General features: G+C 54.5%; 1 protein-coding gene across 2 annotated transcripts in view; it reads right to left on the bottom strand.

Moving 5' to 3' along the window:
• Positions 1 to 522: 522 nt before the first annotated feature.
• Positions 523 to 16,787, bottom strand: part of TSPAN15 (tetraspanin 15) — a 54,291-nt gene continuing 38,026 nt past the window's right edge. For both annotated transcript variants that reach the window (XM_065922492.1, XM_065922493.1), the window contains 5 exons: positions 11,021 to 11,116; positions 8,427 to 8,543; positions 4,177 to 4,224; positions 1,533 to 1,649; positions 523 to 1,311 (listed from right to left, as the gene is read on the bottom strand). In XM_065922492.1, coding sequence (XP_065778564.1) covers positions 1,162 to 1,311; positions 1,533 to 1,649; positions 4,177 to 4,224; positions 8,427 to 8,543; positions 11,021 to 11,116 — 528 coding nt within the window. In that variant the 3' untranslated portion in view covers positions 523 to 1,161. The remainder of the gene's footprint in view (positions 1,312 to 1,532; positions 1,650 to 4,176; positions 4,225 to 8,426; positions 8,544 to 11,020; positions 11,117 to 16,787) is intronic.

Raw genomic sequence — 16,787 nt, 5'->3', positions numbered from 1 at the left:
CTGTTTACAGCGGGAGAATCTTTTTAGTTCCATAGCCCAGTGGCCACAGGCGGATTTGTGGGCACTGCTCCCTTCTGGACTTCTGACTTTCCTAGTTCCAATCTGTTCCACTTCCTGGAAGCGGAGACTCATGCCACGGTGGCCTGGCCTCAGTTTCCCAGTCTAAAACAGGTTGTCATCACTGCCTCTTTCCCCAAGGTCCCACAGTGAATTCTTAGCAGGAATGACAGGCAGGAGAGGCTCCATGCCCTGCCCACAAGCACAGCTGGGAAAAGCCATTTCCTGAAGCAGCAACACCAAAGGACGGGGAAGTGTTTCCATGCAGGGAGCAGGGGGCCTTGGTGATCCTCCCTCCTCCCAACCTCGGTGTCTCCTACTGTCCCAAATCTTGGCCCCAGGATGGCCCCCCTTCAATCTCTGCACCAATGAGGGACTTCCAAGCCCAACCTGAGGTTTTGTTCACCCACCCTTGACCCAAACAGCACAAATGAAAAACCAGAAGAAAAAAAAAAAAATCACATCTTTATTGTCTGATTAATGAACTGGCTTGAGGGGGAAGACTAAGGGGGCAGCTTTGATTAGTCGGAAAGTCCTATTAACTGTGTACAAAATGAATGTTACAAAAATCATGTAAAAAAACAGGTCAGCAAAGCAGCAGCCCTGGGGAGGGCTCAAGGCACCTGGGAGGCTGAGAAACAGGCCCACCCAGGCCTCAAGGGTGAGGCTGAAGGACAGGGACCCGGGGACTGCACCCCTCCCCTCCTTCACCACGGGGCACGTGTTTCTCCTCGCTCCCTGGCTACAAGTCAGTACAAAACTGCCTTCAAGGGCCCAAACCCCAAGGCCAAGGCACTACCAGAAATGAAGTGGGCCTGAAGCCCAGCACTGAGCTCCCCCTTCCCAGCGGCCAGAGCCTGGAGAAGGGGCGCCCGGTTCCCCACGCCCAGCAGGGTGGGCAGGCAGCGTCCCGCAGCTGGGGAGTGGCTCTGCCTCCCGACACGCAGCAGTCTGGGAGCCCTGAGCAGACACAGCCGGGGCTTTGGTCAGCGCCGAGAATGGAGAAGGAGCCACAGGCCTGTCCGGGCCCCCGCCCGCCCCCCGACGGCCTCAGCAGAGCTGTTCTGTCGCAGTTCTTCTGGAGCCGATGCCCAGGCCGCGGCCCTAAATGGGGTAACACATGCAGCACCCCGTGCCTGCCGCCTCCACGCCGGGCTTGACGCCAGGCCCCAGGAGCCCGTCGGTGACAGAGTGCTCCGTGATGATGTCCTCCACCCGGGTGATGTACAGGAATGTCAGCAGTACTCCCAGGAACTGAGGAGAAGGCGCCAGGTGGGTATCACTCACTGTCTGGGCCATTCGCCCTCTTTCCAGCCCCCCGGCCCTCGCTGTCTGAGCCCAGCATACCCAAGCCCTCTTCACCCTAGTTTTGTCCCTGCTCTGCACTGTGTAATCGCCAAGCCACGCAGCATCCCGGCCCACCCCATCCCGGCCCACCCCTGCTCCCCTCCCTGGGGGAGGGGGGACCAGCCCACCTGGGGGAGCAGGATGCCCAGCAGGAGGCCCGCCATGATGGTGTAGTTGTCCGTGAACCAGATGAGCACGGCGTTGGTGCAGCCCCGCACGTAGATGATGTTATGCACACTCAGGCGCTGCGGGGAGGAGCCTGGCTGAGCACCCGCCTGGCAGCCCCAGTCCCAACTCTTGCCACTCATCCCAGGCCCAGGCGAATCCCTCAGCCTCTCCGGGCCTCAGTTTCTCATATGCAACCTGAGAAGTTGATTCTAAACCACAGGGTCTCAACAGAAAGTGAAAGTCGCTCAGTCCTGTTTGACTCTTCGCGACCCCCTGGACTGCCAAGCTCCTGTCCATGGGGTTCTCCAGGCCACAATACTGGAGTGGGTAGCCGTCCCCTTTTCCAAGGGATCTTCCCAACACAGGGATCAAACCCAGGTCTCCCGCATTGTGGGCTAATTCTTTACCAGCTGAGCTACCACGGAAGGCTTTCAACAGGCAGTACTGTTCCCTAGAGAGCCTGCTGACATTGTGGTGGCCCTTATGCTTGTCACAGAGATTGGCGGGGGGGGGGGACTGAAGGACTCCAGAGCTCAGGGCACTCCTTCTCGAGGGACAGCCACCCAGACTACCTGCCTCTTAGATGTCCCCCAGGCATCTGGATGGGTGATAGCTCATCTATAATTATCTGAGCACAAAGCCTAACTCCAGGGACATAAAAACCAGTGTTCTCTGCTTGGCTTTACTATACATTGAATTCTACAGAAATAGGTAAACTAAGGAATAATTATATTCGATTTTGTTCGGAACTTTATCAAGAATTGTTCACCATTTTAAAACCATGTCCATGGCAAAAGATATGCCCATGCTATGCAAGTTGCCCACACAACACCCCTCCTAGGTAACAGAAGCCCCTGGCAGTGCAAACACCTGATCAACTTTGCTGTCTTCTGCTGTTTCTATCTAGAACCTAAGCGTGTACATGTTGAAATACAGTATATGGTTATAAATCATTTCATCTTATTTCTCCTTTATCTCAAATCAGGGGCTTCCCTCATAGCTCAGTTGGTAAAGAATCCACCTGCAGTGCAGGAGACCCCAGTTCCATTCCTGGGTTGGGAAGATACACTGGAGAAGGGATAGGCTGCCCACTCCAGTATTCGTGGGCTTCCCTTGTGGCTCAGCCAGTAAAGAATCTGCCTGCAATGCAGGAGACCTGGGTTCGATCCCTGGGTTGGGAAGATCCCCTGGAGAAGGGAAAGGCTACCCACTTCCGTATTCTGGCCTGGAGAATTTCATGGACTGTATAGTGCATGGGGTCACAAAGAGTCGGAAAAGACTGAGCGACTTTCACTTTCACTTATCTCAAATCATTATGCCACTTGTTTTGGAATTAGGTGTATAGGTAGGTAGGTTTTATTATCTGTGAGTGTCATTTTGGAATAACAAGTAACAATAGGGCATTGCGTATGCTAAGTCACCTCAGTGGTGCCTGACTCTGTGATCCCATGGACTGTAGCTCGCCAGGCTCCTCTGTCCATGGGATTCTCCAGGCAAGAATACTGGAGTGGGTTGCCATGTCCTCCTCCAGAGGATCTTCCTGACTCAGGGATCGAACTCGCATCTCTTACATCTCCTGAATTGGCAAGCGAGTTATTTATCACTAGTCCCACCTGGGAAGCCCAAATAGGGCATTACCAAGTGTTTATTATAAAAACTAGTCGTTGGGTCCCATGTTTGGAGAACCACTGCTGGTCTGTGGTTCAGCATCTCAGATATTTGTCAGAGTCACCCACTGGCCCCACCCCAAGAGTGCACATTTTTAACAAGCTCCTTGGGGCTGCTGTTGCTGCTGGTCTGGGAACCTCACTTTGAGACCCAATGGTCAGAGGCCATCTCAAGTCCTCATTATTTTTAGCTCCCTTCTCAGCACAACCCCATCTTCTCTCCAAGTCCAGGAGAAATGCCCAGGAAGCTGACCCAGGAGGTACCAGCCAAAGACTGTCTTCTGCCAGGGACTTCTGTGTCCCAGGCTGAGGGAGCCAGTGTGTATCTGCAAACTGGCAGCTCCAAGGGCAGAGGCAGGCTGGTGAACGCAGCTGGGCATGGGGACACACGGGGGTGCTGACAAGGGCATGGTGGCCTCACACATTAGCTGCTCAATCAACTCTGGCAGCCAGCTTCTCCCAACATGGGGGGATTCCTGGCTCCTCAAGTCCTTCTGTGTCTGCTTCTGCTGCTAAGTCACTTCAGTCGTGTCCGACTCTGTGCGGCCCCATAGATGGCAGCCCACCAGGCTCCCCTGTCCCTGGGATTCTCCAGGCAAGAACACTGGAGTGGGTTGCCATTTCCTTCTCCAATGCATGAAAGTGAAAAGTGAAAGTGAAGCCGCTCAGTCGTGCCTAACTCTTGGAGACGCCATGGACTGCAGCCCACCAGGCTCCTCCGTCCATGGGATTTCCCAGGCAAGAGTACCGGAGTGGGCTGCCTGCTGTGTCTAGATAGGGGCAAAAAACGTGGGCAGTCCCTGGCTCCTGTTCACAGCCAGGAATGTTGGGAGATCTCAACAGCCAGGAGCCTCACCCCTGGAAGCCCCTCTGATCACCCTGGGGATGGAACAGGAAGAGCAGCCTTTCTGGGGAAAAGAGATTTCAAAGATATTACCTCCTTGTCGATAGTTTTGTAGCCACACATGGTGTTGACAACTTCTGTCTGAAACAGAAATGTGTATTAGCTAACACTTACATGGTGATTACTGCAGAAGACACTTATTTAGCAACCCCCCATGCCCCCATTTTACAGATGAAAAAACTGAGGCATAGAGAGTTGCACCATCCAGTATGAATGGAGCTGAGATTCCCATCCCAGCTGCCTGGTTCAAGTCTGCATCTTCTTCTGGATCCAAGAAATGCCCAGGGAAAAAAGGTGGGAAGACCGGTTCTGTGGCTCTTGGGTGGGAGACCCACTGCTCCACCAGTGGCAGCCTAGGAGCCCAGACTCTTCTGTTGCATTGCCAGAGCCTCACTTTGCTGAGATGGTCATGTGCTGAGGTCAGGACTAGGTTGCTCCCAGTCTGTTGGCTCTTGTGAAAGAAAATCCCAGACCACAGCCAGGCCCCTGGCCAGCTGGGGTTTACCTGAGGGCAAGGCCAGGCCTCTGACCACACTTCCCGGCCCCTGCAGACTGCCACCCGCCAGTAGGGCTGCTCAACCTCCTGCCCGGGAAGAGAGCTGCCTTCAGGAGCTTCCAGCTGCTGACTAATCTGGGCACAGTGGAAGTTGTGGTTGGCCCTGGGCTCATCAAATCTCTTCCCAGCTAACCTAGGTCACAGGGCTGGCAGGGGCCCTTCCCATCACAGCCTGAGCCCTTGTGGAGTCTCCTCTGCTTTCTAGAAGGTGAGAAAGAGCTCAATGTCCTACCCGTCCACATCTAAGTGACAGCTACTGTGGGATCAGAGTGCCCCAGGAGCCAGCAGGGATGGAGGAGCACAGAGTGGCCGGTGTGGGCTCTGGCATCACGCTGCCCGGTCCAGGCCCTGCTCTGCCACCTCGGAGCTCTGTGACCAACCTGAGGTGTGGCGCTGAGGGGCAGGCACTTGGAGGCACTCAATAAGGATTTGTTGAATGAATGAATGGCTGGGTTCCCTGGACTCTTCAATAAAGCAGTTATAATCTCTGAATGTACCCCATGGGGATGTTTTGAATATAAAGTGAGATATATACATAAAATGATTGTCCAAGGGCAGGGCATGCTGGCTGGACTGACCTTGAACCCAGACCCTGGAAGGCAAGGAGGGCTGTTACTCTTTCTAAAAGCATGGGTTGAACCTCAGACATCATCTAGATCAGTCTAAATGTTAAGGTTTGATGTGTGGGCAAAATAACCTCCTTCAGTCTAGGCTGTCCCCCAGCAACCCTCAGACTCCAAAACACCCAGGATCCACCTCACGTCAGTCAGCATCAGTGGCCCCTCCAAGCCATAAACATGACCCCAGCGGAGAAGGTCCAGCCTGGGTAGTAGATGTATGAGGGCACGATGGGATCAGGTGCTTCCTGCCTTATTTGTTCACTCATTCAATCATTACTGAACAGATATTGAGCATCAGTTATGTACCATTCTCTGTTCTAGGTGTTGGGAATACAAAAGAACAAAATAAGATCCTTGCCTTCATGGAACTTTTATTCTAGGAAGGGAGATAGGCAATGAACGTAATAAATAAGTAAACTGTATAATACGTAAGAAGGTGACAAGAATAACTTTACTCTTCACTGTGCTGCTTCCAGACCTGCAGGCAGAACCACAGCTCCTGCCCTTGGGGAACAGACATGCTATGACAGAGGCCTCCCTTACACCTGGAGCCAAAAAACTCTTCTCTAGGCCCCAGAGGTGGAGGGGAACTGACATAGATATCTAGGCAAACATTATTCTGGGCATTTTTTAAAATGAAATTAACATTAAAATCAGTAGGCCGAGTAAAGCAGATTGCTCTCCCTAATGTGGGTGGGCCTCATCCAATCAGTTGAAGGCCTTAATAGAACAAAAAGGCTACCCTTCCCCCAAGTAAGGAAAAATTCTTCCTGTCTGATTTCAAACCTGAACTGAAACATGAGCTCTTCCTGGGCCCTGAGGCTGCCAGCCTCAAACAGGAACTACATCATCAGCTCTCCTGGTTCTTAGGCCTGTGGACTCAGGCTGGAAGTAAACCATTGGCTCTCCTGGGGCTCCTGCTTGTTGACTAACTCTGCAGATCTTGGAACTTGCCTGTCTCCATAATTCTGTGAATCAATTTCTTATAATAAATCTCTTTACACACACACACACACATCCTATTGATTCTCTTTTTCTGCTAAATAAGTCAGCAAGTCCCTTCCTGGGTGAAACACTAAACTCATGTAATGCCTGCTGAATGTGGAGGTATGAAGGTCTGCCCATCTCACCCCAATATGGGACAACTCTGCAGGATCATCCCAGGACATTCCCGTGAATTCGGCTGAGGACCCCACTGACAGTGCATCATTGCTCAACCTCTCCCTCTGCCCAGCCCAGCTTCTATCCCCTCCCTTACAGGTGTCAATTCTGAGCACACCTCCTACTAAGCTTCCTGCTCACTAACCAGCATCTCAGAGCCCACTTTTCAGACAGCCTTGGCTGAGACACTGGGATCACTGCACTAGCCCCTAACCAGACTGCCCATGTCACCTCTGCCTCCACAGCAGACAGGGTGGTGCTGGTGAAGCCTAAGGAAGATCTGCTACCCGTCCACTAAAGCCCTGTCACTTGACTTCTTGTCACTCAAGGGAACCAAAGTCCTGATCATGATCTTCAGGATACCCATGACCTCTGACTTCATCTACAACTATCCTCCCCCAAGCTCACTCTGCTCCAGCCACACTGGAGCTGGTCTCTGTGCTGTTTCTTAAATTCACAAGGGCAGGTCCCACCTCAGGGCCTTTGCACTTGCTCTTCTCTCTGCCAGGAATTCCCATCCCCAGATAGCATGGCTTACTCCCTCACTTCTTTCAGGGTTTTACTGAGAACCAACCTTCTCAGTATCTATGGGCAAGTCCATGCCCCAGCTTTATTGTTCTCCTTAGAATTTATCATCTCTTAGAATATTATCTCTTTTACTTATTTATTTTTCTTATTAGTTTTCTCCACTAGAAAGAATGTCAGCGCCATGTGGGCAGAGAGTTCTCTATGTGTTTCCTATATCCTTAGAACATAGAACTGCATCTGGCTGGTCCTCAGTAAATACCTGTTGAATGAATGAATGAATGAACGAATGCACGTTGGGCTTTCACGTCGCAACTTGGACATTTCAGGTGCCACTGCCTTGGATGACGAAGTTCAGGGTCACCCCTGCCCCCACCCCCAGGCCTCTCTGAAAACCCTGGGCTCCTCCTCAGCACTCCCCCTGCACAAAGAGCTACCCTAAAATGGCAGCTCCAACTTCCAAACAAACCTCCCCTCCTGGCCCAGCCTTTTTAGGGCTCATGCGCTTGGCACTGGCTCCCTGAGTCATGGGTGAGGCCCCCGCCCCACCAGCAGCTGCTCAGTTTACAGAATCCAGGAGTGGGCACAGAATGGTGGAGACGTCAGAAGAGAAATTTTCCATGACTCTTCAAGGCATGAGTAATTGCAAAACTCCCCGCCTCATTCCAAGCCAGAAACCAGGCAGCTTTTGGACACATTAGTCAAACACAGGATTGACCAAGCCTCTCATTTATTAGCAGTGACGGCTCAGGGCAGCCTCCCAAGTGGCCGAGCGGGTAACAGAGATCAGAGGACCCCTCCGGGGAGAGGCAGAGGCTGGCATTTACATCACCAGGCTGCTTCCAAGCACCTCGTTGCTAATGGTCACCAGGACGTCAAGCCCAAAGTCCACCAGCAACGTTCAAAGTGCAGGCCCTGCCCTGGCCCCCGGCTATGGCTGCCAAGCCGGCCACCCTGCTCAGCCCCCCGGCCTGGACTCTCTCCCACTCTTCGCCTGGTGTGCACAGTAGTCCAGGGCTCGGCTCTGACAACAACTGCCTGAATTTCATCCTAGCTCTATCAACCTTGAGTCAAGAACCTCACCTTTTGGTGCCTCAGTTTTCTCATCTGTATAGTGGGTAAAATAACCATACCTACCTCACAGGGTTGTTGAAAGGACTTAATGAGTTAAAACAACTAAAGAACCTAGAACAGGCCACCACGTGGTAAGTGCTCAATAGATATCAACAACCGTTACTAATAAGACAAGTCTTCCCCATCCTCTACCCCCAGATTCACCACATTCAGTAGCCCTTGAGGCTCAGGAAGCCTCGGCAAGGACCATCACCTCCTGCCTACCCCTCTAGCCAGCCCCACCGCCCCTGTCCTGAAAGGTGAGAGAAGCGTTTGACCAGCCAGGAGGCCCCAGGAGCAGTGGGTACCGTGTTTCTGAAGCAGCAGGTGTAGGGCACCCCACAGGCCAGGGGTCCAGGGGCACTGCAGTCGTGGTACTGGTTTTTGCTCCAATCTCGGTAGTCTTCCCCGCCACAGCACTTAAACTGAGGGAGGAAGCAAGTGGGGAAGAGAGCTGCCATCACCATCAAGGCCCCCGGGGCAGACAGCAGAGAGGGGCCCAGCCAGGGGATGACGTGATTTATGACGCGGATCACCCAGGTCGGGAGCATTATGGGGAGCATGTGAGGCATCGTTACAGGTCAGAGCTCAACAAAAGCAGAAGAGTGGCCCAGGAGGCAGTGAGCACCCCGTTACTGGGGAGGCATGCAAGCCAAGGCTGGGTAGCCTTTTGGTGGGATAGTGGGTGGTCCTTGCCAACCGGACTCCATCTTCACATCCCCAGTGCAGGTGCTCCCACCCCAGGACCTGGCCTTTAAAGCCCCAGAGACTAGGATTCTAGGGGAGCCCCTCAATCCAGGGGCCCCTGAACCACGCTGACCTCCTCACCAGCCAGCTCTGCCTGCCCCACCCTTAGCAAAGGGGCACACACACACACCCTGGCCGGGGCTCAGGACTGAAGTGATGGCGCAGCTGGCGTCATCTTCCCCTTGGCCGAACTCTGCCCTGCGTGTCCCCCGTACAGATGCCAGTGCCCGGGGGAAGCAGTTACTCCACTGGGCTCTGCTGTGTGCTGGGCATTGCTCTGTGTGCCCGAAAACCAAGGGGGAGGGAGAGCGCCACAGCCCTGAGGGAGATGGAGAGGAAGCATCACGTGAAAAGGGCGGAGGTAGAGCTGGGTACCAGGGATGCGGCAAGTGGGGGAAGGAGGCAGGAGGTCGGGAAAGGCCTGAGAAGATCTCAAGCGGGGGAAGGAGGCAGGAGGTCGGGAAAGGCCTGAGGAGATCTCATTTAATCGGAAATATGAACAACAGGAAAAAACCAGTCAAGACACGCCAAGACCCCACACGGGGAGATGAGTTCATTGTATCGATATTTCAGCAGCAGGCATACCTGGAGCAGACTGAGCAAGATGGGTTGAGGTCAGACCATGAAAGCTTTGTCAGCCAGAATAAGCAGGGAACGGGGATAGTATCCTTAGTGACAGGAAGTTACTGGAGGGTTTAACCAGGGGAGTGATATGATCAGAGCAGATGCCCTTCCAGAGTCTCCATAGAGCCTTTCAGGCTATCAGTCTAGGGGACCAGGAAGCGCCTCTGGGGGTGCAATGCAAAGAGCATTTACTTTGCCATCCGACAGGCCAGCGTTCAAATCCTCATACTACCACTCCACGCTGTGTGACTCTGGGCAAGTCAATCAGCCTCTCTGGGCCTCAGAGGCTCAACTATAAAGCAGGAAAAGCAATGCCAGCCTTGCACAGCTGAGCTAAGGACAAAGATAAGCCAAGCGGGAAGCACTCCGCACAGGACCTGGCCCCAAGCAGGTGCCCAGTGAGCATGAGTCACCCCGCCATTCCACCCTGGGAGAAATGAAATTCACAAGCCAGCCGAAGGTTGGTTCCAATAAAAACATCTCGCCCCACCCGATGGCTAGAGCTGGCAGGCGCATCCCTGGCAGAGAACGGCCTCCCAGAGGCTGCACCTGTTATGACTACAAAGAAGGCCTGAGCCAAGGGAGTGGCCACTACGGATGGCCCCGGGTGCAAGGAGAGGTTGGTCCCCCACTGAGGGCTATCACGGGGATCAGGTCAGCTGACGCCCCCAAGGTCATGTCCCAAGAGGCGCTGCCAGGGCTGAGGAGGCCCTCAGCTCTAAAACTCCACTCATCCTCACCTAGGAGGACAGACAGACGCTGACTGAGTCTCACCACATGCCTGGCCCTGTTCTAACCTCTGAAATAAATTCAGGCAAATCTCACAGCGACACTAAGCAGAGGGGACCATCAGTACCCCGCTGGGGCAGGAGTGGAACCTGAGGCTCAGGACTAAGTGAGATGGGTGCGTAGAAGCCCCCGAGGGCAGCAGCAGGCACTGCTGCTACTGTTACACCCGCAGACTTGGGTGGACCGTGGGAAGGACGGATGACAATCATCACATTCAAAGAAGTGCCGTCGGAGAAAAGGAGAAGACTTGCTCTGTTCCCCAGTGCAGGGGGAAATGGAACCGGGGAAGAGCTCTCTCCCCATCAGGGCTGTCCTTGATTTTGCAAGGGGGTGAGCTCCCTGCCCCTGAAGGGGCTCGGCAGAGGGAACTTTGAACTGGATGGCTTGGAGGTCGCTCCCACCTCAAAGAAGATTCTTTGCCCACTGAAGAGGGGCACCCTGAGACTCTGCCACGTGGTTTGTAGCTCCCTCTGACCTTGTTCTTTTTTTTTTCTAGAAGGGGAGGGTTTGTGTAACTGGAAAGGAATAGGCAGGGCAAGTATATTCTGGGCCAGGCATGCCCTGGCATCCCCACCCTTGGCGGCTGTCCATGGCCCACCCTCAGCTCCCAGCTTGGCCAGCCACGTGGGGGTGGATAAGCCACTTGACCCCTCACCCCCACCCTCTTGAGCAGGGTCCCAAGTTGGGGGCAGGGGGGCGGGAGCAGGGCAAAGGACGTGGGGGGCCCGAGCACCTCACTCACCTCCTTCTGAACAAAATCCATGATGTTTTTGAAGTCCAGATCATCATAGTAGTTTTCAATTCCTCTTCGAATATTGTCATTCAGAAAGTCGATGGTCTATGTAGACGGAGAAATTATAAAGGAGGAAGAGCACACAACCCCAGGGTCCAACCCGAGATCTCCCAGAAGTCAGGATTGAACCAGAGAGTCCACCTGCCCAGGTAGCCTCCCCGCCACGACCTGCAGAGCACCTCCATCCCCCCATGACCTCCCTGCACAAGCACCCTCTCCACGTCCCCAGCGCCCATCAGAGGCAGGAATGATGCACCCCCTTCCTTTACAGATCAGACAACCCAGGCCCCCAGAGGGCGAGGGCTTGCCTGGGGGACACCGTTCCGAAGGAACCAGGCCAGGGCTGGGGCCTGGCTGCCCAGGCGCTCCTTCTACTGCTAAAGACAGGCCTGCACTGGACCCTTCCCTTTGCCCTCCAGCCCCCTCTCCACTCTTCTTTCTTATATAAGCTTGTCTTTTACAAATGAAGAGGCCCAGAGAGGGAGATTGACTCTTCCCAGGCCACCGAGCAGGTGTCAGCTCTGGTTAGGGGCCCAGCCAGGCCTGGAAACCCGGTGTCCTGACTTCCCTCCGGGTCTCTCTCTGTCGCTGCAGTGCTCTGACCCAGACGGCAGGGCCCACCTCCCTCTCGGGCTAGGACAATCCCCACCGGGAAGGGTGCTGGCAGGCCACCCTCTCCCAGTCACGCTGGGCCTTCGGGATCAACAGCCCGGCTGTTGTGCCGAGATCCAGGAGCACAAAAGGCCCCACAGCGGGAAGGGACGGGGCGGGAGTGTGGGCAGCCCGGCTCCACACTCACAGTGACAATCGGGGCTTTCAGGGCAGATCATCAGAGATTGTGCTGGCACAAAGGGCGCATTCTCAGCTATGGAGCCAGACGATTCCTGGGGGAGGCGCCCTCAGGGTTCGTGGGGACAAGAGGGTCCTGAGTTCCAGGCCCCACCCTAGGACTGCAGGCCCCACCCTACCCCTCCACTCTGAGCTCCGCACTTGTGAATCAGTCATGCAGGCCTGTCTTTAAGACACCTTCCAGCTCCAAAGATCAAAGACAAAGCTGCAAGGGGCTGTCAAGCCTCATGGTCAAGAACAGTCCTTGCACCCACACCTGCCTCAGGAGCATCATTTAACTTCTGGGCCTCCAGTGGCTCAGACGGTAAAGGATATGCCTGCAATCCAGGAAACCTGGGTTTGAACCCTGGATCAGGAAGATCCCCTGGAGAAGGGAATGGAAACTCACTCCAGTATTCTTGCCTGGAGAATTCCATGGACAGAGGAGCCTGGCAGGCTACAGTCCATAGGGTTCCAAACAGTTGGACCTGACTGAGTGACGGACACTCTCCCTCCCCTACAGGGTGGGAGTGGGGATCCTCTGCCTCGGAGGAATTTGAGACTCAAACAAACTAGAGCAACGAAAGTGCTTAGCACGATGCCAGGCACATAGCAGGTGCTGCTACTATATGATAGATTTTTCTCTTTTCCCAGGAGGTAGTACCATTTCATACCCATCATGTCATCAGCGGAAAATGGCTAATCCCAAAAGAAATCAAGACCCTAAGTCTTGTCCAAGAGCCACTCCTGATCTGGGACCCCTCCCAAACTCCCTACAGCCCAAAGAGGTAATGTGACTTGTCTAAGGTCACCCCAATGATCACTGGCAGAGAGATGCTGGAATCAAGAGTCAAAATCACAGCCTGATACACTTTAAGAAGCCAAGAACCCAAGGCTGAGTTCAGGGCCGTCTCCCCAAACTATCTCCAGTATCAGGAAGAGAGGAACAAGGATGTGATAGCCACCTCCTTCCTGACATTCACACACTGCTCAAAGCCAAGGTGACAAAGCAGACTGGCTCAAGGAAATCAGTCTCCATGGTCAGAAGGAAAACCCTCTGTTGATGACAATCAGCGCTCAGGAGCAGACCTGGGAGTTGAGGAGGATCACGCCAGCCTCAGGAAGCACCAGGTCAGCCCTCTTCCCCTGTAACATTCTCTGCCATCACCAGCCATCCACCCTGCCCAGGTCTGGCTCTGGATCCTGGGGCAGGGGCTCAGTGGAAGAGCGGTTTGCTGGTCACTCGACCTGGGCAGAGCAGGGACCCGCCTGTTCTCAGGTCCACGCTTCCCAGAGGTCCCCAGCTCCTGCAGCCTTTCCAGTCTTGGGTACCTGTTCCCTGGGGTGATGATGAAGGGAAAGGCCAGCCAGCTGGGGCATAGTTGGGGGTGCCTAAGAAACAGGACACCAGGTGGATCAGTCTGTCCCCCAGGGAGTGAGCTCACAGGATGACATGGCATGCTGTAAGGGGCTCTTGGCAGGGGGTGATGTCCAAGATCAGGGATATGCAAGGGCCACAGTCATGGCGGGTGAGGTGGCTTCCCTTCAGTCTCAAGGCACTGCAGGCCGTCCTGGCCCTCCTATCCCAGCCCACTGGCCACCTCACAGTCCCTCTGCTGGGTCACCCCTCTGCCCTCCCACGGGGTCACACGCAGTTAGGAGCCCGGGTGGGGTGAGGGCAGGAGGCCCAGGGCAGGGAGGAAGATAAGCAGCAGAGCAGATACCCGGCAGCCCCACGGGGAAAAACTCTCCCCCACTCTACGGCGAGCAGCCCTGACCTCTCTCCCCAGACCGTCTCAGTCTCTGGGTATTTTCCAAAGGCGTGGACTCTGAAAGAGGCCTTCTTTGTGCAAATCAGACCTTCCATCTGGTTAGCTGAGCTGGACCCTGCGGGGGAGGGAGGCCCCACTGGAGGCCTCTCTGGACGGACAGGAAGAACAGATGGTCCCAGACTTCACGGGCAGCAGCTGCCCCCGTTCCCACCAGGGAGCTCTCTGGCTTGTGTTGGCTCTTACATGTGTGTGCTGCCCTTGGCACCATGTCTGTGCGTGTGGGTGCACGTGTGTGTGTGTGTGTGGGTGCATGCGTCCACACCAGGGAGACGTGTAGAATGTCTGGGTGGTTCCTTAAGGGGTGGGGTTGTATGGTTCATTAATTAACGATAATCAACTGTAAAGTGCATTGCTATGTTCCACAGTGTTCTAGGGGACTGGTGGAGCCACTCAGAGGACATGTCCTGTGGGAGCACGGTAGGGAAAAGTGAATTCCGGCTTCCTCTGCTGCCTCAGAGGCCAACGCACCCAGGGCCACCCCCCACCCGGCTCTAAACCAGGTCACGCAGTGGGGCAGCTCCAGCGAGGACCTGAAAACCACCTTTCATGAATGGCTGGCGTGGCCTCAGGGGCATGTGGCCCAAGCCAAATCAAACAAAGAGTAAGCAATAATCAAAACCATGGAATTTTCACAACACATTGTTCAAGCTACCAGACTCGAGCCACAGAGCACTGCCCTTTCTAGGTCCGTCTTTCAATCTAGGTTTAAAGATACCCGAAGCCTCTGCATCACTCCCCTCAGTGGAGGCACTTGGACAGTTTGTTGCTGAACGAGGAGGATAGCTCGGGGATGGCGGATTTCTTCTCAAAGCCTCGAAAGTGTTCTAAAATCAACAGAGGTCATGGCTGCACATGTATGAATGAACACTTCAAATGAGTGACCTGTATGGTGTTCATGCTCGGTCGCTCGGTCGTGTCTGACTCTTGGCGACACCATGGACTGTAGCTCACCAGGCTCCTCTGTCCATGGGATTCTCCCGGGAAGAATACTGGAGTGGGTTGCCATTTCCTCCTCCAGGGGATCTTTCCAACCCAGGGATCGAAACCTCATCTCTTGCATCTCCCGCATTGGCAGGTGCATTCTTTACCACTAGTGCCACCTGGGAAAACGGAATTGTACGGTATGTGAATTATGCATTAATAAAGCCTTTTATAAGCCTGAAAAACAAATAAATAAGGCATTGGAGGGGGTGGGGGGCATGGGTGGAAGCTCCCCAGGATGGGAGGCTGAGGAGCAGAAAAGGAGGAGTGGAAGAGCCAGCAGCTGGAGCCTCCCACCAGACCTCTGGGGATGGAGCTGCCCTAGTTTCCTACAGGCTGCCAGCCGGCCTCCATCGATTCATGTCAGCTTCTGGGGCCCACTCTGGGGAGGTCCAGTAGCCAGCAGCTCAGCCAGAACCATCGCCAGCTCAGCTTTCACAATGCAAAGGTGGGTGCTCAGCCTCGGACTTCCTTCCTCCTTGAGCACCTAGGCTGAGCCAGCATCCCTGGGCTCCCTTCAGTGTCCCCCAGAAGGTAAAGACATCCTCATTGCTTCCCCTGGGGCCTCTGCTCCAGCCCTGAGATGGGCCCCATCAGACAACCGAGGGTGGAGAGGAACCCAAACAGTGAGAAAGAAAGAGGTGTGAACACTGCAAGGTTCTCAGAAATATCTGCCAGTCCCTTCCTCAGACCTGGCTGGAGTGTGTGTTAGCCCCGCGGTTGGGTCCGACTCTTTGAAACCCCGTGAACTCCTCTGTCCATGGGGCTTTCCAGGCAAGAATATTGGAGTGGGTTGCCATTTCCTTTTCCAGGAGATCGTCTCGACTCAGGGATCGAACCCAGGTCTTCTGCATGGCAAGCAGATGCTTCACCATGAGCCACCACGAGCAGATGACCACCAGGGAAGCCTATCACATCTGGCTGGCAGTCTCAGGATTAACCCCCATAGTAGGGGAGGGTTATGCTTTGGTTTCCCAGGTGTTTGGAGCCCAGCTTTCACTTCCAAACGGCTGCCCACAGTGGGATGCACCAGCTTCGGGAGTCCGTCCACATCACTAGAACTTTCTCTACTTGCTCCAGGTGGGAAGGATACTTATGCTCAGGTGCTCAGACAAGCAGCCCATGCTGTCTCCTTTCTCTCCGCCCTGACCTCACGGTCACGCCAAGAGCCAGCTGGTGACAGTGCCAAGATAAACAGGCTGGGTGCTGCCCATTGTTCCTTGGCTGATGTTGGGTGTGACCACGGCACCATCCAATCAAGGCCAGGAAAGAGGTCACTCCCCCACTTGTCCAGGAGGTAGAGGGAAGGAGGCCCGGGATGGGTACAGACATACCAGCCATAGCCCAGTGTCTTCTGGGTGTCCCTGCTCAGCCCTGCCTCGCTGGGAACACATGGGCAGGAGCTGCCCACTTCCAACATCCCCAATATTCCTTCAGGGAGGCTCAGAACAAGCTGGGATGATGTCAGGTCAAGAACAATGAGACCCAGGGATTTCCCTGGCTGTCCAGTGCTTAAGACTCTATGCTTCCCTGATGCGGGTTTGATCCCTAGTCAGGGAAGTAAGATCCAGGCAAGAACACTGGAGTGGGTTGCCATTTCTTCCTCTAGGGGATCTTCCCAACCCAGGGATCGAACCCAGGTCTCCTGCACTGCAGGCAGATTCTTTACCGTCTGAGCCACAGAGAAGCCCAAAGTGAAAGTGTTAGTCACTCAGTTGTGTCCGACTGTGACCCCATGGACTGTAGCCTGCCAGGCTCTGCCATCCATGGAATTATCCTGCCAAGAATACTGGAGTGGGTAGCCATTCCTTTCTCCAGGGGATCTTCCCGACCCAGGGATTGAACCTGGGTCTCCTGTATTGCAGGCAGATTCTTTACCAACCGAGCCATCAGGGAAGCCCTGCATGGCCAAAACATAAATTAATTAAAAAAAAAAAATAAAGAGCAGTGAGACCCAGACACCTGTGGAAGTCACCCAGGTTCTCCACCCACTGCTGGGTTAATGGTGCTGCACTTCTCCTGCTTTTAATGCCCAGATCCTTCGGGCCACCAGCTCTGCACCAAGTTCCCCATCA

The sequence above is a fragment of the Muntiacus reevesi genome, chromosome 2 (genome assembly GCF_963930625.1).
Source record: "Muntiacus reevesi chromosome 2, mMunRee1.1, whole genome shotgun sequence".
Classification (NCBI taxonomy): Eukaryota; Metazoa; Chordata; class Mammalia; order Artiodactyla; family Cervidae; genus Muntiacus; species Muntiacus reevesi.
The sequence above is the reverse complement of the archived record's forward strand: the minus strand, read 5'-3'. Positions and strand labels throughout refer to the sequence as shown.